At 57.6% G+C, this 20,479-nt stretch overlaps 1 protein-coding gene across 1 annotated transcript; it reads right to left on the bottom strand.

The window, feature by feature from the left end:
- Nucleotides 1-2,276: 2,276 nt before the first annotated feature.
- EPHB4 (EPH receptor B4) lies at nucleotides 2,277-18,543 on the bottom strand. Its single transcript, XM_087417673.1, has 17 exons — nucleotides 18,035-18,543; nucleotides 15,175-15,245; nucleotides 14,663-14,950; nucleotides 13,446-13,842; nucleotides 12,306-12,461; nucleotides 11,786-12,118; nucleotides 11,313-11,437; nucleotides 10,745-10,910; nucleotides 9,301-9,403; nucleotides 9,028-9,092; nucleotides 8,800-8,913; nucleotides 8,466-8,713; nucleotides 5,852-6,067; nucleotides 5,397-5,546; nucleotides 4,789-4,982; nucleotides 4,472-4,627; nucleotides 2,277-3,374 (listed from the first exon to the last, which is right to left on the bottom strand). The coding sequence occupies exons 1-17, from the start codon at nucleotides 18,084-18,086 to the stop codon at nucleotides 3,245-3,247; spliced, it is 2,964 nt and encodes a 987-aa protein (XP_087273799.1). The 5' UTR covers nucleotides 18,087-18,543; the 3' UTR covers nucleotides 2,277-3,244.
- Between the last annotated feature and the right edge of the window lie 1,936 nt (nucleotides 18,544-20,479).

Below are 20,479 nucleotides of genomic sequence, written 5' to 3' on the forward strand. Positions count from 1 at the left end.
GAGGTGTGAATTTCCACATCCTTATTGTGGAGGAAGGGTCTGTGAGGTGGGTCTTGGAGGGGAGATAGAAGGGAGACAGGTGTGCGGGGTCTCAGGCTGGGTGCTCTGCAAAATGTCCAGCGGGATGGGGACCCAAGGTCTGAGGAGGTGAGGGGCTATCTGTCCCTTAGACAAAGCCACGTGGAGGTGGGCCATCAGCCCTCTGGCTCCTGGGACACAGGAGAAGAGACGGCACTTTTCCTGTCTTCACCCAGGAAACCCAGTTCCTAGAGGACTTGGCTCCTCAGCTCCCCACCAGGGGCTGCAGGAGTTTTGCTGAGGAGAAGTTTTACATTTCTAAGGATGAGATTAATTGCTGGGTAGAGGCTAAGGCTGGGGAATGTGGGTTTTTTGAAAGGGTAAACCAGCCTGTGACCCTCTGGAGGGTCCCCCACCTTCTGCAGTCATCCATTTCCCAAAAGGGCCTGAGGGTTACTGTGGTAACTGAGGGTGGGGTCTGGGGGCCGGCCTGCTGAGGAGTTTTGAGCTCTATCCTGGTAGGTGACCCACACACCTCAGCCTGAGGCCAAAGGGCAAACATTCTGACCCCTCCTCCAGTGCCTGTACCTCCCACTGGGCAGGTCCTTGCTTGGGAGAGGGGGCTGGGACATCCTGCTTAGGCTCTAAGAAGGAAAGGAAGACTACCAATTGGGGGGGGGATGAGGATGCAGGACCCCAAGGGACAGGGGATGCCAAATCAGGCAGGACACTGGGTTCTAGAAAGGAATCCTTACTGTTTATTCTCTGAGATGACCCCAGCAGCCACCTTCATTTAAGGAAGTGAGACCCAACCTGGGTGGGGAAAGGACCCGGGGAAGGGAGGGGTGCCCTGACCAGGCCACCCTGCCCCTTAGCTGGCAGGGAGCAGCTCACACTCTGAGCATGGCAGGAAGGCTCTGGACAGTCTCTGGAACTAGGCTGCCCATGCTTTAACCTGGGCATCACAGGGCTCCCTGCCACACGCCTGCCCTGACCTTCACCTGGTCTTTGACCCTTTGCCTCTGTTCTTCATCTGTGCCCTGCTCCCTTGACCTCTGCATCTCCCCTTGCTAGCTAAGGTCACCTTATCTAGCCAGGATGTCTGGTTGGCAAGGGAAGGGGGTGGCCTGGGCCGGCATTCTCCAGATAGACCTCCCTCTGGACCCAAACCCTCTCCATTCTCGGCAGGACTAAGTTCCTCCCACCCTCTCTTGGGGTTTCAAAACATGGGCGGTATGTCATCGGGGTGGGGGGGGCCAGGATTCCAGAAGTATCAGGGACTCCAGAAGAGGGTTGTAGAGGCAGGAAATCTGGGACAAGATCTCTGCCTGAGGCTCCCTGGGCTGGGAGGGGCAGCAACTGTGATGTGGGGTCCTGCACCAACCCCAACACGACACCAGGGGGCAAGTGAGACACGGAGGGGGCAAGGCTGCGCCAGCTGAACAAAGCCAGCCGGGCCGGCTGGGCCCAGGCCTGCCCCTGCAGGTGTCCCGAGGGCAGGCACAGATTGGGAGCAAAGAAGGAAACAGAGGATGGTGAGAAAGACAACAGGGGACTGACCCCATCCTCATCTTCCTGTTTGGGAGGGAGAAGTTGAAGACATTCAGGTGGTTTTCCCCTCCCTTTCCCAGGAGGCTGGGAGAACCTGCCTGGGCAGCATCTTGAAAGGAGGAATTGTCCTCCCCACCCAGCCCAGCATCAATGAGTGTGAGTGTGTGTGTGTGTGTACGTGTACACGTGGGGGGTCCATGGCCTCCATGCCAGCTCTGCCCCTCCCCCACAGACAATGCAGACACGCTTCCCCCATTGCCTCTAAACCAACCCCAGCTGTCAACATCTGGCCCACATTTGTCTCCTTCATCTGACTGGACCCCACCCCAGCGGATGCTCTGTCTTCCCCTTCAGGGTGCTGTAGGGCGGGACTGTGAGCTCAAGGCCTCCTCTGCTTCACACAGCCCCGTCAGGGACAGGGAACCAGGGCAGGGGAGGGAGTGGGCAGCCCCACTCCGGAGGTGCCCCAGGCTCTTGGCAGAGCCATCTGGAGCCGTTACAAGCAGCTGCCAATGACTCATCTCCCACTGCCCCCACCCCACCACCTCAAACACACCCTGGGAGTGGGAACCAAGCACCCAGCCCCCCACAGTCCTGTCTCCAGACCTCCGACCCCTCTCAGTTGGCCAGCTGGAAAGCTCCTCCATACCCAGACCCCACTCTCCTCAGAAATCCCACCCTCCGCTCCCAATCACCCCCAGAGCTGCGACACTTCCCATTTTCTTTTATTTATACAAAAAAATTGTTTTAAATATAATTTAAGAACCCCTCCAAGCACCGGTGTCTGTCTCTGGTTTCCACACCACTACCTTACCCCCCACCCCCCACCATGGACACAGCTCGGGGGTACTTGGGGGGGCAGGGGAATGTCTGGGGGTTGTGGTGTGACCAAGGCACTGTTCTGGAAACAGACACGATGATGGGTCCCTGCTTCAACTTGGGCAAAGGAGGCGATAATGAAACAGGTCCTCTCAACACAAAAAGTTATGACAAGGACGGTAGAAAAACAAAACAAAAACAAAAAAACGGGAAGGGAAAAGGAAAACAGGACCAAAAACAAATAATAAAACTCAAAAACCTTCAATATGAAGGCAGCAGATGGGGGAGGGGCATTTACAAGGGAAAACTGAGTTTGGTGGAGACAGCAGCAAGGTCGGGACACCGGAGTCCAATGATTCTGTCACTGGGCCACGACACCCCCCGCCGGGGCGCTCCACTCCAGAGCTCGCAGGCTGGCCACTTTTTTCTTTGGTCTGCAGGGCCGTGGCCCTTTAAGGTGAGGAGGGGCACCTGGGGGCCCTAAAAGGGGATCAGAGGGAGGCTGTGGGGATCGTGCCCCACCACTCCCAGGGGAAGTTGGCAGAGCATGGGCACTTCCTTTTCCTCTGGTCACACCCAATCCTGAGGGAAGGGCTCCACACCCTTGGTGTGGGGTTTCCCGCCTGGGGCGCATGCGATTTCTATACTCCCATATAGCAGAATCCCCAAATCCTGTGTCTCCAAATTGCCAACTCCCCACTCTCATGGGTTCAAAGTGCAATCCAGTGGGGCACACGGAAGGGGGACTCTTGGATCCCTGCCCCCCGACTCTGCCCCAGGGAAGATGGGGAGCTGTGTCCCCCGCTTGGGGGCTCCTGCCGCTCCAGAGCTGTGGGGCCAGGCGAGGAGGCACAGGTCAGTACTGGGGGGCTGGCGTTCCCGACCCGCCTGGGGCTCCAGGCTTGGCCTGGGACTTCATGTGCTGGACGCTGGCCAGGATTTTCTTCTGGTGCCCCGCCAAAGTGACTCCAATTCGGAGCAGGTCCCTAGGGAAGAATGGAGAGCTAGGTGAGGCCATAGGGCTCCTGGGGCAGGTCTCTTAGCTTAGCTCCAGAAACCGTCCCGACCGGGACTGTCAGCCAATCAGGAAGGCCAGCGGGAGAGGGGGGCATACGTCAATAGTTGCCGGGCAGGATTTAGGAGCCAGGCCGCAGAACTGCGCAGCCGCAGTGGGGGGGTGGGGCTAGGTATCCCGCAGGGGCCAGAGAGGCGGGAGGTGGGGGCTGCGGCCTGGATGCTCTAGCAAGGATTAGGAAAAGGAGAATCAGAGAAAGGGAGGAACGAGAGAGAAAAAAGCCCACAAAATGAAGTTGGGGGAAGGGGCTGCACAGATTGCTTCCAAGCATAAAGAAGTCAGAAGGAAAAGGCCAGAGAGAAATGGCTGGGTGGAAAGGAAGGGGAGGGAAGGGGCGAAACCAAACTGCGCCCCACTCCATCCTGATGCCTGGAGACTGAGATAAGGGAAAAAAGATGAGGTGGGAAGCAAGAACCTGTGACAAGGCCAAGCTGGGACTAGTCAGGGAGGAGAGCACCCTGCCCTGCCCGGGTTTCTGTGCCTTCTATTTCTGTTATTCAAACCTCCTGCAAGCAGAGTCCTTGGGAGAGAAATGGGAAAGCAGAAAGGAGGAGTACCAGCAGAGGCCAACTAGGGAAAGACAGTCTTCGGGAGGTGCTGGAATCATAAAACCATTTAATATTAAAGCTGGAAAGGATCTCCCAAACCCAGTCCAACCTTCTCCTTTTATGGGTGGGAAAACATCCAGACTTGACACGTTGTTAATGTGAGAGCAGGGTCTGGAATGCAGATAGATGCACAAAGATAGATACAGATTGTGAGGCCAGAAGCGAGATGGCCCAGGGCTAAGATGGTGCCAGGGGGTGAGGCGGGCACAGCTGGTCTGGAGGATTCCCTGGCTTTCAGCCCCAGCAGCTGTTACTGCTTTGAGGGACTCTACAAAACAGAGTTGTCACCAGGAGTTGACCTCAAAGGCTCCTGCTCAAACTGTGGCCCTGATTCTGGTCCTCAGGCGCTGCTCTGACTGCTCGGCTCTCACCCCCACCTCCAGCCCCTGCCACGACTTACTCAGCGGAGATCTGGCTGACCAGCTCGAAGGAGCCAAACCCAGCGGCTGCAAAACTTTCTTCGTATCTTCCCATCTTGATGGCTCGAAGCCACTCACCCACAGAGCCAAAAGCTGAGTAGTGAGGCTGCCGCTGATCCAGGAGTGGGTGTGAAGCCCTGGGAGGCAAGGATGGGGAGGATGCTGAGCCCAACCTCGGAGAGGCAGACAGGGACCATCCCACATACCACCAAAAAGACGGATACTTCTGGAGAGAAAGGGAGGTTCAGGGTGGGGGGTGTGGCAGAGTGCAGGAAGGCTCTTTCTCTGAGGTCCTCACCCGCCGTTCTCCCTGGCTATGATTTTGAGGCTGGCAGGGTTCCGGATCATCTTGTCGAGGGCACTAACCACCTGGGGAAAGCGGGGCCGTGCATTCCGGTCCTTCTGCCAACAGTCCAGCATGAGCTGGTGTAGGGAGGTGGGGCAGTCTGGGGGCGGGGGCAGCCGGTAGTCCTGTTCAATGGCATTGATCACCTGCAATGACAAGGAGAACCACTGGGTGAAAGACGTCTGGGGAGAACAAGGATGTGAAAGGACCCCAAGGAAATGGTGACTTAGCAGATGCTGGGAGGGTGCCACAGCCCCCCAGAACAGCAGATCTGGGGGTCCTCCTGGCCAGGGCGAGGCTGGCTGTGGCTCGATGCACCAGCAGCTCTTGGGCTATAATCCAGACATGTAACCTCTCAACCCTGCTCTCCATCTCTGTGTCCTTCTGTGACCAGACCTGCTGTACCAAAGTCTTGGATACAAAGACCAGCTCTTCTTTGTGCCACTCTCACTGTGTCAAGCACCCAGCAGTGATGAGTGCTCTGGGAACCCTACCCCCCACCCCATATCCCAGGTGAGAGAACATTCCAGAAAAGCTTGGTAGGACCATGGGACACTTACATCCTGATTGCTCATATCCCAGTATGGCCGTTCCCCAAATGACATGACCTCCCACATCACAATCCCGTAGCTCCAGGCATCACTGGCAGATGTGAACTTCCGGAAGGCAATGGCCTCAGGGGCTGTCCATCGGATGGGAATCTTTCCTCCCTAAAAATGGGGGAGGAGAAGGTGAGCTGAGGGACTCACAGGACCAGGCACTCTGCCCCCTGCCTTCACTTGTCCCCCTGGCTCAGGCCTCCTCTTTCTGGGACCCCAGCGCACAGCTCCCCAACTCTGTACTTTTCCTAGATACCCAGAAGACAGGTTCCCTAAGCTGAGCGCCCCCTCCGTGGTCTGCTCCTACACCCTGTCACTGGACCAGAGCTGATAGTCCCTCAGCCTCCCACCTTTCCAACCTTCCCTCCCCACCTGGCCCTAAGAACCTAGTTCATATGCCCGTCCCCCAGCCTCACCAGGGAGCTTGTGTAGGTGGGATCAGAGGAGTTCTCCTCCAGGAATCGGGAAAGGCCGAAGTCTGAAACCTTGCAAACGAGGTTGCTATTGACCAGGATGTTGCGGGCGGCCAGGTCTCGGTGGACGTAGCTCATCTCGGCAAGGTATCGCATGCCCGAGGCGATGCCCCGTAACATGCCCACCAACTGGATGACTGTGAACTGTCCATCGTTCAGCTGGAGACGGGAGAAGGGAGGCGGGCATGGTTAGGACAGCTCACCCACCATTTGATCTTCCTTCCACGTTCTAAACTGTATTTGCCACTTCCAGATCCATCTCATGCTCACCTGTAGGGCAGGGCTGCCCACTTCCCAGGTAAGCCCTCCTCCCCTTTCCCTTATCCTGAGCTCTTTCAGCCCTTACTACAGTATCATGACACACTGCTTATAATTGTTCCCATTTCAAATATATGCATTCAGTCTCTCTTAATTAGATCTATAAGGAGATATTTTAAAAATTTCTTCCATTTAACCTAGTATAGTACTTTACACCCAGGAAATCCTCAACAAATGCTTTTGACCCAATCTGTTCTTTTTATTTTACAGCAACAGAGTTCTGATGGTTAGGAGTGCTCTGCGCTCACTGTGCTATCTGTCCACAGGTGGAGATGCACTGGTGCTAACCCAGATGCAATCTTGCTCAGCCCTCTTGGACCAACTGTGTGTAGTGTGCAAGAGAACAGCGAGGAATCGGGGCGTGACCAGTGACCACAGCGCCAAAAGCAGGGTCTCAATCTCGACCTTGACCTCAGAGTTTGTCCTTAGCAGGTAAGCCAGCCAGTCATGGACAGTTAACTAATCCCATCTTCTGGGTTCAGCTAGCATGCAGGGGATCCTGGGCAGCCCCGCAGGGCCAGGGACAGAGTCCAAAACCCAAATTCTGAATCTGTCCTCCCAGCCTGCACCTACCCCAGGCCTCACAACTCAGTTTGTGGAAACAACACATGCCAGGTGCTCAGGGTATAGACCTCAGAGTCTCCCTGATTCCTTCCTTTCTCTCTCTCACCTGACACTTACAATCCCTCAGCCAGTTCTGCTGGGCCTGCTTCCAAAACACATCCCAAATCCAACCACACACCCCTCTGCACCCCACTGCAACCCCCACGGCCTGAATGACTACAACGCTCCTCATTGGCTCCTGGCTTCTGCTCCTGCTCCCCAGCACCAGCCAGAGGGATCTCCTTAAATCATCTCACACCACACTCCTGCTGAAATCCCTCCAAAGGCTTCCCCTTGAACTTCTCATCAAATCCAAATTCCTGACTAAGGCCACGAGGCCCACGTGGCCTGGCCACCACCTACATCACGCTCTACCATCACTCCTCTGCTCGCCAGGTTCAGCCTCATGGGCCTTTCTGCTTCTTGAACATGGTGAGTTCCTGCCCACTCTGAGTCTCTACACTCTGGCCCCAATGCGCTTCTCCCCCCATCTTCTCAGGGCTGGCTCTTTCTCATCCACCCAAATGTCATCGCTGCCAAGAGACTCCTTTCCCCTCCCTGCAACTGGATCTTTGTCCGGTGCCAATGGAGCAGACTCCTGTGTCCACAAGGGAAGGTCAGGCTGCCATCGCAGTACCCCAGGCTGTGCCTCAGCATCACTCATGGTGGGAGCCATGCAGCCTGTCTCCCCTGATGGGGTGCCGTGTGAAGTACACAGCACCCCCGGTGTAGACTGGCCACAGACGTTTCATTTTGAACTTATCAAAACATTAGATATAGCTTCTCTTACAGGAAATACAGGGAAACAAGCTAAATGAGTCCATAGGGAAGAATCCGATAAATCCGGAAAGTGAGACATTGATGGCGACAAGTGGCTTAGCTCTTCAGCACGTCAGTGTCATGACAAGGGACTGTCCTGGATTTTGAAGACACTCAAAACAGTAACCACCAGGTGCAATGCTTGATCCTGGATTCTGGTTTGGATAAACCCGCAGTAAGGGTCATTTTGGGGACAACTGGGGAAATGTGAATATCCACTCAGTATTAGACAATACCAAGGAATTGTTGTTAATTCTGTTACATGCAATGTCATTTTGCTATGTGGAAAAATGTTTTGAGTTTTTTTAAAAATTGCATTGTAAAGTTAACAAAATAATAAAATTCAATAAAACCTGTTCAAGTTACAAAAATAAAATAGGCTCTTCACCCTCAACTGCAGCCACTCTTCCATGATCCTGTTTAACTGTTTTCACGTCTAAAATTCTTTGTTCACTTTTTATAGAAGCTTGTTTACTTGTTAATTCTCAGTCTCCCCATCACACTGTCAGTTCCCCAAGAGCAGATGTTCCTGGCTTTACTCCGGAGCCTAGGATGGTGGCTGGTGCATAGAAGGTGCTCAGGAAATATTTGTCACAAGGATGACCCTTTATATCCTGGGGTCAGCTGGCCCGATAGAGGCCAGGTCCACCCACGGCCGAACAAAAGGCCAGTCCTAAGAACTCAACCTTTCCTGCAGGGAGAATGAAGGGCGGAGGGGGAGTGACGTGGGACCCACCGTCTGCCCTGGGTTCCGAGCTCCTTGGCTGCACTGGGGGAGTGAGGACGGACGTGGGAGGCTGGGGGCAGGGGGGCTCACCCGCAGGAAGGAGTCCAGGGCACCATTCTCCATGAACTCAGTGAGGATCATGACAGGCACGCTGTTGGTGACCACGCCCTCCAGGCGGATGATGTTGGGGTGCTCGAACTGGCCCATGATGGAGGCCTCACTCAGGAACTCGCGCCGCTGCCGCTCCGTATAGCCGCCCTTCAGGGTCTTGATGGCCACGCAGCTCTCCTTCTTCCCTGGGGCCTTGAGCCGCCCCCGACACACCTCGCCAAATTCGCCTTCAGGAAGGACACCGAGGGTCAGCTCTCCTCTGCCCTGGTCTGGCCTTGCCCTCCCTCCCGGGAGCCGGCATCCTTCCCCTCACCTGCGCCAATCACCTCTTCAATCTTGACATAGGAGACGTCGATCTCTTTTGCAAATTCCCTCACAGCCTCATTAGGGTCTTCGTAAGTGAAGGGGTCAATGTAGACCTTAGTACCTGAGGAATCACGCAGAGCCCGTCAGCCAAGTGACATCCCCCGCACTCAGCTGCCCTGATTCCTGGCTCACAGCTCTTGCCCGGCCCCCCTTCCTTCAGAATAGGCCTACCCACCGTGCCCGATGAGATACTGTCCGTGTTTGTCCGAGTATTCAGCTTCTCTCCCGCTGCTCTGCTTCCTGGAGCCAATGGGAAAGAAAAGATAAACTGAGTCACCATCTCTATGTTCCCAGAGGGACAGGATGGGAAGAGAGGAGCGGAGATTGGAAAAGATTCCAAGTGAAAACAGGCTCCTAGGGCATCGAAGGAGGCTTGCCCTGGAGCAAGAGGGCAGGTGGCCATCTACACGGGGCTTTGCAGGGGCCCCCAGGTGCCCAGAGCCCTCACCTGAGGCAGAGGACAGCGATGACGATGACCACCAGGACCAGCACCACACCCACGACTGCCGTGCCTGCAATCAGGGGCAACTGCTCCCGCCAGCTCTCATTCTCTGGGGAGAGAAAGTGGTGATCAGAGAGCCCAACAGCCCCTGGGGCCCCGCACAGCCTTGAGGAACAGGCTGTGAAACCCCTAAGAGGCCCCCAGCACAGCGCGCAAGTGCGGGGAGGACTGAGGAGAGGCAGAGCACGCACAGTGGTTTTCGAATTGCTTTCCCCGGCCCCTGGGGAGGCCGAAGTCCCTCAGGGCAAAGGAGGAAATTTCCCAACCTTATTACTGCCAGAGCGGGTTTGATTTTGTTCTGTCGTAAATACTGGTGACCACAAAAAGTCCCATTTGAGGGCCGGCCCCGTGGCTTAGCGGTTAAGTGCGCGCGCTTTGCTGCTGGCGGCCCGGGTTCGGATCCCGGGCGCGCACCGACGCACCGCTTGTCCAGCCGTGCTGAGGCTGCGTCCACGTACAGCAACTAGAAGGATGTGCAACTATGACATACAACTATGTACTGGGGCTTTGGGGGAAAAATAAATAAATTAAAAAAAAAAAAAGTCCCATTTGTATGAAAAGTTCCAAAGGCTAAAAATGAAAAAATTTACAGCTAAAAAGTGGAAATAACTCAAATGTCCATCAAGGGATGAATGGATAAATACAACACGCTGTAGCCATACAAGGGAATATTTTTTGGCCATAAAAAGGAATGAAGCACTGACAAGCGCTACCATAGGGACGAACCTTGAAAACATTATGCCGAGTGAAGCAGCAGCCACAAAAGACCATGTACTGTATGATTCCATTCATGTGAAATGTCCGGAACAGGCAAATCCATGGAGGCAGAAAGTAGATTAATGTTTGCCAGGGGCTGGGGGGTGATGGAAGGGGTATAGGGTCTCTTTTTGAGGTGCTGAAATGTTCTAAAATTACTTGTGGTGATGGCTGCACAATTCTGTGAATATACTAAAAGCCATTGAACTGTACATTTTAAATGGGCGAATTATTTGGTATGTAAATCATATCTCAATAAAACTTAAAAAAATTAAAAGGTTTAGAAAACCAGGGGCCAGCATATTACAACTCACAGGTGTCACCTCATTTAATCCTTGGAGCCCTGTGAGAGAGGCCTCGGGATATTTCCATTTTTTGGATGACAGAGCTGGGGCTCAGGGGTCAAGTTTTTGCTCAAGATCACACAGCTGGAAAGCGGCGAGGGGGTCTTCACTCCCAGCTGTGTGTTCTGGTTTCTACATCCCGTGCCCTCCTCACCAGGCCAAAATGCCGCATGGCTGAGAGGAAGAGGAGCATGTGAATATGACTTTGGGGGTCCTCTGGGGGCAGAGGCCAGGCCTCTTGCCTGCTGGGGGCAACAGCCCCCCCCACGCCCTGCCCCTCCACCGCTCACCGTCCAGCTGGGTCTGGCTGTGGTGCTCCTGGCCGAAGGGCCCGTAGCCGGCCTCAGAGCGTGCCCGAACCTGGACCAGGTAGCTGGCTCCCCGCTTCAGTCCCTGCAGCTCTGCCCGGTTTTCTGACGTCTTCAGGAACCGCACGCTGCTGGGGCCCTCCGCGCCCTGTCCGGGGGGGGGAAGGGGCTGGCTGTAAACAGGGCCCCCAGTTTCTGCTGCTCTTCCCGGCTTCCCCCGTGCCGGGCCTCCATCACTAGCATCTCGGTCCTGTTGGGTGGCAGGTGAGGCCTTTGTGCTCACCTGTGTATGCACTGTGCCCTGTGTTTTGCATTAATTATAGCATTTAATTCTCACAGCAATTCTGTGGGGTAGATTCCGTCATCGTAACTATTTTACGGTGGGGCTACTGAGCTCAGAGAGGCCAAGGGGCTGGCCCAAAGTCACACAGCGAGTACATGGCAGAGCTGGAATTCTAATGCCTGCCGGATGCCTGCAATTCAGGTGGCCCCCAGGCCCGGAGCACGTCCCACTGTCCACTCCTACCCCTGGGGGCAGGCCTGGTCTCACCTTCTCATGGTACTTGACTTCGTAGTCCAGCACTGCCCCACTGGGTGCCCGGGGAACAGCCCATGCCAGGCTCAAGCTGCTGGGTGATGACCGCGTCACCCGGATGTCAGACACTGGGGGCGGCACTGTGAGAGAAGAGACAGGCTGGGGCTCTTCTGCATGGCAGGTCTGTCCCTTATCTTCTCCAACTCTTCCTCTGCTGGCTACACTTGTCTCAGTCCTCCAACTGTTTCAGGAATTCCTTCTGGCTCTCTCTGTCCCGTCCTTAACTCTCCAGCCTCCTTTGCATCTTCTTCACTCTTTCTTTCTGCCTCTTTCCCTGTAAGCCCTGATCCTGCATACTTCCCAGGGACCCCACTCCCCAGCCGCAGCCTTTTTCCTTCAGGCCATTGGGCTGTCCAGACGCTGTGGTGGCCTTTCCCACCAACATCTCTCCCACCTCACCACAGACTGCCCTCAGCCTCCAGTCTCACCCTCGCGGTCGGTGGTGACATTCACAGCCTCAAATGGGACCGGCCCGGTGGCTAAGGAGGACACCCCGTTCAAGGCGGCGACCTCGAAGGTATAGGTGAAGTCAGGACGCAGCCCACGAATTGCCACCCAGGGCTCCACCAGGTCCCGGGGGCCAGGGTCGAAGGTCAGGTCCCCTCCACAGGGTGTGCAGGACCCCCCGGGGCGGCACTCCCGGCAGCGGAGCGCGTAGGTGAGGTCCTCTCGGCCACCTGACTCGAGGGGGGCACTCCACTCCAGGCGCAGGGAGGAGCCGTTCAGGCGGGGAACCACGCTTCTTGGAGCTGACGGAGGGGCTGCGGGAGAGCAGGAGTCAGGCGGAGGCTGACCAAACGGGCAGGGGAGGGGGCAGTGGGACAGACAGGCAGCCACACTCACTTCTCATCTTGCCTGGGCACCAGCAGGCCAGGGTCAAGAGGAGGAAGGCCTGGGAGGATGGGGGCTGGGGTGGGGGTCCACCCCAGGGGTCACTGGGTCACTTACTGGTACAGGGTGCACCTCGGGGGTCTGTGCGGGCCCGGAAGTACCCGATGCGGCACTGGCAGACGGGTGAGCCAATGGTGTTGGAGTGGCTGTTAGCTGGGCACGGCTGGCAGGACCCCTCCCCGGACAGGGGCTTGAAGGTGCCCTGGGCACAGGCTGAGAGAGAGAAAGTGTTCATCAAAAACATGCTGTGTTCTTAACTAAGTTTGCACAAAGTGCGAAGTGGGGGCAGCGAGAGAGGATCTCAGAAACCTTGCCTCTAAGAAAGAGGAGGGAGACACCTCCTTCCAGAGCAGCGGTTCTAACCTTCATTAACCCTGACACACACCCCACCCCACCATGGCAGTCTGGTGAAACCCATGGACCCCTGCTCAGAATAATGATTTTAAATGCACAGCACAAAAAACACAGGATTACAAAGGAAACCAAGTAAGTTGAAACACAACGATGAAAACAAGTTTGTGACATAGCAAGCGTTTCCTTACTAACATGATATAGTGGCAAATCTAATGGCCACTGTTAATACTGAAGTTGTGATGAGCAAAAACAGCATTTTGATGTTGTTGCATCACCTGTCACGGGCTGTGAAAATACCCACGATCTGAATGGTGCCCAAGTCTCAGGTCCGCTCCGACCCCGGGGCTCTGCTGCCGACATTCCATAGGCAGGAGCGGCCAATTTCAGATGGAGATGAGTGAGAATAAGAGGTCATCTTTTCCTCCACCCAAGTTCGCAGATCCCCTACGTTCTATCTGTAAAACCCAGATTCAGAACCACCCCCGCTAGAGAAGAAGCTAAGTGAGAATTCAGTATCAGGAAATGAGAGGAAACCATAATGAATAAGAAAAGACACCAGGATACCTTCGTCCTCTGAGCCCAACAAGGTCCCCCCACTGAGGACGGTCCTGCAGCCCAGGACGGCCAGCCATGTCCAGAAAGGAGTTGGCCACAGTTCGGAGGAAGAGTGTGGAAGAGCTCAGAACTACGCTGGGGGCGCTGAAAACAGGCCCTCCAGTAACCAAGTGCCCAGGAGAGTGAAGAATGTTTGAAATGGAAATTTAAAAAGTGGGTCCAAGGGCAGGGTGCAGGACCCTCCCTGCAAGGATGGCCAAGCTTTACGGGGGAGGCACCAGCCCTCACCTCGGCACCTGGTATTCCCCTCGGCGGCCTCGAACCCCGGAGCGCAGCTGCAGCCCGTGACTGGCTGCTCGGCCCACTGGCCATCCTCCCGGCAGTAGAGGCTGGGGCTGGGGCCAGGAGCGGGGATGGCATCCGCCACGCAGCTCCCGGCCACGGACACCACAAGCTCCCGGGGCACAGTATCCGGGAAGCGGGTGAGGTTCACGGTCAGCTGGGGGCACTTCTTGTAGAAGAGGTGCAGGGACAGCAGAGCCATGCAGGCGCCCTGGTCCTGGAAGGCCAGGTAGAAGCCGGCCTTGGTGAGGGGGCCCAGACGCAGCGTCTTGACATTCACCTTCCCGGTGGCCTCGGCCCCCGGGCGCTTCCGAGTCAGGTGCTCAGCCGCCACCGTGTCCACCTGCCAGGTGGGAGAACAGCCTCACTGCTGCCATCCTCCACTCTCTAAGGACCCAGGAGTCTGTCTTCTTCTTCCCAGTTCACCCTCTCCTGACCTCCTCGGTTCCTGTTCCAGAACCTTCTCTCCACCTTTCCCAAAGTGCACTTTCCTGCAAGCCCCAACACTGTCCATTAATACTCGCTGAGCTCCTATGATGTGTCCAGCCTCTGTCCTGCACCCCCTTTCGGTTCACTCACTCATCCTACAAACATTTATCCACACCTACGCTAAGCCAGGCCCTGAACTCCGTGCCGAGGAACCAGACATGAAGGAAACACAGAGAAGTTGAGAGTCTGATGAGTGCTACAAGAGGAGGGACCCCAGGGCAGGCCACATCACCAAAGGTGTCCCGGGGAGACCTCGGGGCTGGAAGTGAGAAGGCCAGTAGGAGGTGGGTAGAAGAGGCAAACAGAGGCATTCCAGGGCAAGGCAGCAGCTGGTGCAAAGACAGGGGGCTGTAAAGGGGCGAGCGAGGTGTACTCGAAGAATGGGGAAGTGTAGGGTGGCCCGAGCACAGTGGAGCAGAGTGGCCAAGATGACAAGACGACATCCCCCAGGGGCCAGGCCGGCTGCTGGCTGCTGCTCCACCTAGCAGACCACGTTCTTCCCTCCTCAGACCTGAGCCTCCGACCTTCCTGCTTCCGGCCCTCAGAACCCCCTACCCCCGCCAGCGGCCTTGGAAGCTCATCCGCTGGCCTTGGAAGCTCATCCGTTGCCTCTGACCACAGGCCTGCCCCAGCCCCACCCTGGCCCATGGCCATGCCCCAGGGCGCCTGGGTACCTTGATGTAGGGGTTCTCCATCCAGGCTGGCGTGAGGGCCGTGGCCGTGTCAGCATCACTCTCGAAGTAGAAGACGGTGAAGGTCTCCTTGCAGGAGCGCCCAGCCCGCGGCAGGGACAGGCACTCGAGCATGGTGAAGCGCAGCGTGGCGTACACGTGCACGGCGCCCCGCCGCGGGACCCAGCCAGTGCGCAGCCAGTGGGCCAGGCCTGGGGCCCGCTGCACGTCACACACCTCGTAGGTCCGCACGCTGTGCTGCTCCTCATCCAGGCCACTCAGCTCCTCCCACTGTGGGAGAAGGAGGTTAGCTTGGGGGCTGCTGAGGGAGCGAGGTCAGGTGAGGGTGTCTGTCATAAGGTGAGGAGGGGCTGGGGGAGGGGACCTCTGAGAAAGGGCTGAGGACACCTGTTCTGGCTGCTGCAATCTGGGGGCGCAGGGAAGCAGGTAAGCACAGGTGCCCCTCGTCCCTCCTCCGTCAGTTTCCCTCTGAGCCCCAGCTCGTGGGCTCTTACCTGCCCCTCCACCTGGGGGAATGTCACCCACTTCAGGTCGGCAGTTTCCAATTTTGTGTTCAGTAGGGTCTCTAAGACAGACAGACAGACAGAGTCAGTCAGCACCTCGGGGAGACACCAGGAAGACCAGATCCCCGGGAAAGGAACAGGTGAGTCCTCTTAGCTCTAAACTGGAGGAGTCGGAGCAGACTGAGATGAGACGAGATGAGAGGGAGAAAGCCCTACCCTCTGTCTGTCCCCTGTATCCGTGTCCCCCCCTCTTCTGGATTTCTCGCCTTTTCTGAGTGCCAACCCCAGCCCTAACAGCTGGCAGGCACAGGGCTGCCCCTTCAGGACTCCCAGATCTAGGCCTCTGTGAACCACTGTGCCCTGGAGGAGGAGGGGAGGAGACACAAATGCTGGAAGAGGAGAAGGACAGACAGCTCAGAGAGGGTTAAACTAGAGCCCTGACCCGGCCCTGACCCTGCAGTGGGCAAAGGGCTGCAGGCTGGGGACACCCTCGTATAGGGCCTGCCTGGCCTCCACAGTCCCTTCCCCAAATCCAAAGTCGCCGCCTCCCTCTCCCCAACTCTGCTCCTCTTCCAAGTCCCCACTCCCTTCCTTTGTGGCCCAAACACTCAAGTCCTTCAGACCCTTGAAGGTGATGCTCAGATCCTGAGGTCCAGCCCTGACCCCCGCCCCCTCCCCACCAGCTCACTGCTGTCAGAGGAGGAAGTGCTGGAGGCTGGGACGCTTGGGTTCTCGCCCTGGCCCCCGCCTGCAGGGCCTCACATCTGTATTTGGTTAAGGGAAGGAAAAAGGGAGGAGATTTTAGGGGTGTGTAATGGGGTGGGGGGTGAGCACACCTGGCTCAGCTCCTGCACTGGGGGAGGGGTGTCGGGGGAGGGGTGGGTCTCTGGCAGAAGGCGGGGATTGGGAGAAGCTGCACATCCCCCCGCAGTGGAGGGTGCAGGGAGGGCAGGGGAATCCCCTTGGAGGCCAGGGCAATGTGAGGGGCCGAAGGTCGGCCCTGGGAGGAGCAGAGAGGTGCCCCCAGGGGAGCCAGCAGCACACCTGGGACCAGCACCCCCCCCCCCCAGTGGAGGCCGCAGGAGAGAAGGGAAGGCAGGCAGGTGAGGCAGCCACCTCCTAGGGATCAAGTGATGTCCATGGAGGGCAAGGGGTCAGGTGGGACCCCAGCCAGCCCGAGGTGAGGCCCGGGCCCCCATGGGTGGCAGGAGACAGCCCAGCACGCTGGGGACAGGATGCTGGGGTTCTGGGAAGGGGGTGGATAGAGGCTGCCGTCTCCACCCTCCATTGTTCCAGCCTGGATAGTGTTTTCCTGTCTCCATTTACACTGTCTCTGCTTCAGGGCTGTCCTCGGCACTCTGAGAGGCTCACTTTCTCTTACCCTATGTCCGTCCTGCCTTCCCCGCGCCCTCTTTGATCTGTTGGTTCTTGGCCTCTCACCTCTCTCTCCCACTCTCCTTCCGCCTCCACTTCTCTTTCTGTCACTCTCTCTCCCCTGTCTTTTGTCTCCCACCTTTCACCTCCCCTGGGGCACGTGGCCTTGGATAAATTACTTAACTCTTCTAAGCCTCAGTCTCCTCATCTGTAAAATGGGGGCAACAACACCTCCCACCCACAGGGTAGCTGGAACTGTGAAAATATAAAGCCCTCAGCACGGGCCTGGGGCTTGGGAAGTACTCAGGTAATAGGAATTAGAAACATTATTCCCTTTTCCTCTTTGCATCTTTCTGTCCATCTCCCACTTCCTCCTGGTGGCTTTTCTCCCCTATTTGCCTTCCCTTCTCTCTCCCATAGCTCTTCCCCCTCTTTCTCTGAGCTGGGCAAGTCTCCTCTCCTCCACACCCAGCCTTTGATCCGCAGCCGGGAGCAGCACAGCCCAGCCACGGGAGAGGGATTATGACTGTCTGTGATTCCTCCTCCTCAGCAGCCCCCCATGGCCCACTCCCTGGAGACCCCTTTGATTCCAGGCAGTGGGGGGGCGGGGTGGGGAGCCAGCTCATTGAAAGGAGATTAGGGCCATAGGAGGAGGGTTTATGGGACTCTTAGCTGCCCCTCTAGGGGGTGAGGAGAGGGAAGAGACTCACTGATGAAGAAACATTGGGGGGAAATATAGAAAAAATTAGAAATTCAGAGAGACTAGGAGGTGGTAGTTAGGCTCAGTTCAGGCGACATGGAGGCTGTGTAGGTCAGTGTCTGCTGGCTGCAGGGTTGGAGAAAGGGGCTCAGGCAGGGCTAGGGCAGAGCTGGCATATAGACAGCATTTAAAGGGCTGGGGTGCAGCCTGGGGAAACCAGGGAGGGGGCCTCTCTGCAGAGCGGCAGTGGCTTTGGGGGAGACTGGGGGTTTGGAGTGTGAACGGAGAAGGGGGCCATCCCGACAGAGGCTGTGGAATTGTAGGATCAAGGTGTGAATGCCCGGGGATGGGGGGCGGGGGTGGTTTTACGGCCTAGCACAAAGTTCTGCCTTGTCTGCTGTTGTTCCTCCAGAAACGATTCCTCATGTTTGGCGGAGGTGGGAAGAGGGGCAGAAACTTTGGAAAGAATTTTGAAGACTGGAGTAGGGGGAAAACGAAAGGCTGCCAGGGGCGTTTGGAGTCAGGAGGAAGAGTTTGGGGGCCCGGGGCAGGGGCATGTCCCGGGACGGAGCCTGACTCCATCTCTTTCCTAAACAAAAGAAAACTCCACTCCCCGCTGGGCCGCCTCCTCCCCGCCCCCCGCTCGGTCCAGCACTATTGGTCCGAAGTGTTCGGGGTTGGGGTGCCGGGGTCGGGGAAGAGAGAGGTCGGACCCTCCACTCCGAGGCCCAACTTTGGGGGCCCCAGGAGCGGCGGGGTGCCCCCATGGGAACTCACCTTCTAAAGCAGCTGCGAGCGAAACCCAGCAGAGCAGAGCCCGGAGATCCATGGCGCCGCCTCACTTCGGTTGGATCCGATCCGAGTTTGGGGGGCGCTAGCCCCCCCAGGTCTGAACCCCTCCTGAGCGGGTGGACGCAGACTCCGCGCGCGGGACTCTCGGTCTGGGCCCTCAGCGCGGGCCCATGAGGGCGCGCTGGGCACCGGGCGGCGGCGCCCAGGTGTGGCCCCGCGTCCCCACCGCGCGCGCGCACGGGGCGGCGGGCGGGGGGCGTCCTTGCAGTGGCCGCGCGGGGCGGGCGCAGAACAAGACGTGGCTGGAGTCGGGGTCCCTCCGGGGCCTCGGGGTCCCACCCCAACTGGCTGGGGATGGGCCGGCAGCTCGTGGTCTCCTCCCCTCCCTGGAGTGGCGCTGCTAGCGCCGCCAGGCCCAGTGCGCTCCGCGCCGGACAGGAGGGTGGGAGTCGGAGCCGGGACTCGAGCGGGAGGGAGGGAGACTGCAGCGTGGGGTCGGGCAGGCCGGGGCTGGGCCGGGCAGCGCCTGGCGAGGGAGGGAGGGGCGCGCGGGGGGCGGAGGGAGCTCCCCCAACCCCAGCCGGGGCTTGGCGAGGGGGCCGGGGCGCGCTGATTGGAACGCGCGCGCTGCTGAATAATTCATGAGGGAAGCGGGGCAGGACGCCGAGTGGAGCAGGTCGGGAAGTTGGGAGAAAGTTTGGAGAAGGGGGAGGGGCGGCGGGCGCGGAGCCCGGGGACCTCCCAGAAGTGCACAGTGGCCGTGCGTCCCGGCCGCGACGGCGCGTGTCGGGGCCGGGGCCCAGGGACCCCCGGCTCAGGTCCGACCCGGCAGAAGCCAGGGAGCAGAGAAACACACCCAGCAGCACGGGGGGCCGCATGGACGTGCGCATAAAAGTGCACCACACACTCGAAGCCCGCTCGAATCGTCCTGCGGACTCCAGATTCTTCTCCAGGTTGCGCCTACTACCCCCTAGTTGGCGCAGGGGACCATGTTTGGGGAAGCTTTTGAGCATGGAGGATGGCCCAGCGGGCCCCGAGGCGGCGATCACAGTTTAGATAATCCTGGAGCGAACGTTCACAAAATCATTCAACAAACATTAAGTACTGGGGATCTTCTGTGCGCGCAACCTAAGCTCAATATGTGGGGAGGAAATGGAACAACTGGGTTGAGAGGGGGAGGGGTTTAGAAAAGTCGGGGAAGCAAGGGTAAATAAAAGGTAGGTGGGTCCGAGGGAGTGAGGGGTCCGGAGGGATTCCCAAATCATCGGCCTCACTCTCACTGCTGCGTTTGGGAGGGCCCTGCGCCGCCCCCAGCCCTGACCCCTGGGGCTGGGGCCCGGGCTGCTGCTGTCTTTCCTGAGGCTGTTTCCTGTCTGGCTCCTGGGGGCCCTCAGGATGACTGGGAGGGCCCTTCCTCTCATTGCCGTGCCCCCCCGCATCCCATCAGTTAGAGGGGAGGGTCCAGGAAAGCATTGCTCCTCCCACCAACCCCCGTCTACGTCAGGGCACCTATAGGGTGGGTCATGGTGTGGATGGAGGGGCTGCTGCAGGAGTCCGCCAGCGGAAGAGCTGGAAGGAAAGGGCTTAGACCCAGAACATGTCTAAGGGTGACGAGTCTAGAGGAGCTGAGGAGCCAAGAGAGGGGGATAGAGGAGTCCTCGATGCGTGGGGGGCTGCCAAGCGTTTCTAACCCCCCAGAGAGCACAGCCAGACCTGCAGTGACCTCTTGTCCCAGCGCACTTATCTTCCTGCCACAAGTGGTGCTCCCCACACCCCTGCCCTTCCTCGTCGCCCTGCCTGGGTCCTGCTCCGGGGTGGGGGGTCACTGAGGGCAGGAAACAGCCGGCTTGGCTGGAGCCAGGCAGACCAGGCCTGCGCTGGGAATCCCGTCCGCCCTCCCTAATCCAAGCCCAGTATCCCTTCTCTTATTTAGCTTCTCCAGGTTATCCATCTCCCCGCACGCACCTTCTCCTGCTCTCACTCTGCTCTTAGATTCTCTAGCCTCTGAAGTTATGTCTCTGTCTCCTCCTGGGCTCTCCCCGCAACCCCCATCCCCCTCACCCAGGCCGTTGATTGCTTGAATTGTCTCATTTGGTGGAGGATGCAGTTCATTATTACAGGGTGTGTGCATGGCCTGAATGGAGGCAAGAGACCCAGATGCACAGAGAAATGGGGCAGGATGGAGTGAGGGGCTGATGAGACAGAGAAGTGAAGAGGTATGACAGCTCACCACAGACTCGAATTCTTATTTCTGACCCCTGAGGACCAGGCCCCCCTCAGCTAAAGGGAAGAGAGTGCCTTAGGTAAGAAAATACCCAGCCGATCCTATATCATGGGGTCCTCAGCCCCCACCCTCCAGCGTGTAACCCAGTTCCTAGTACCTAGTATATACCAAAAAAAGAATGAATAAAATGAAACCTTTGTTGATCA

This window comes from Ceratotherium simum, chromosome 26 (genome assembly GCF_057802395.1).
Source record: "Ceratotherium simum simum isolate JZ-2026a chromosome 26, ASM5780239v1, whole genome shotgun sequence".
Classification (NCBI taxonomy): domain Eukaryota; kingdom Metazoa; phylum Chordata; class Mammalia; order Perissodactyla; family Rhinocerotidae; genus Ceratotherium; species Ceratotherium simum.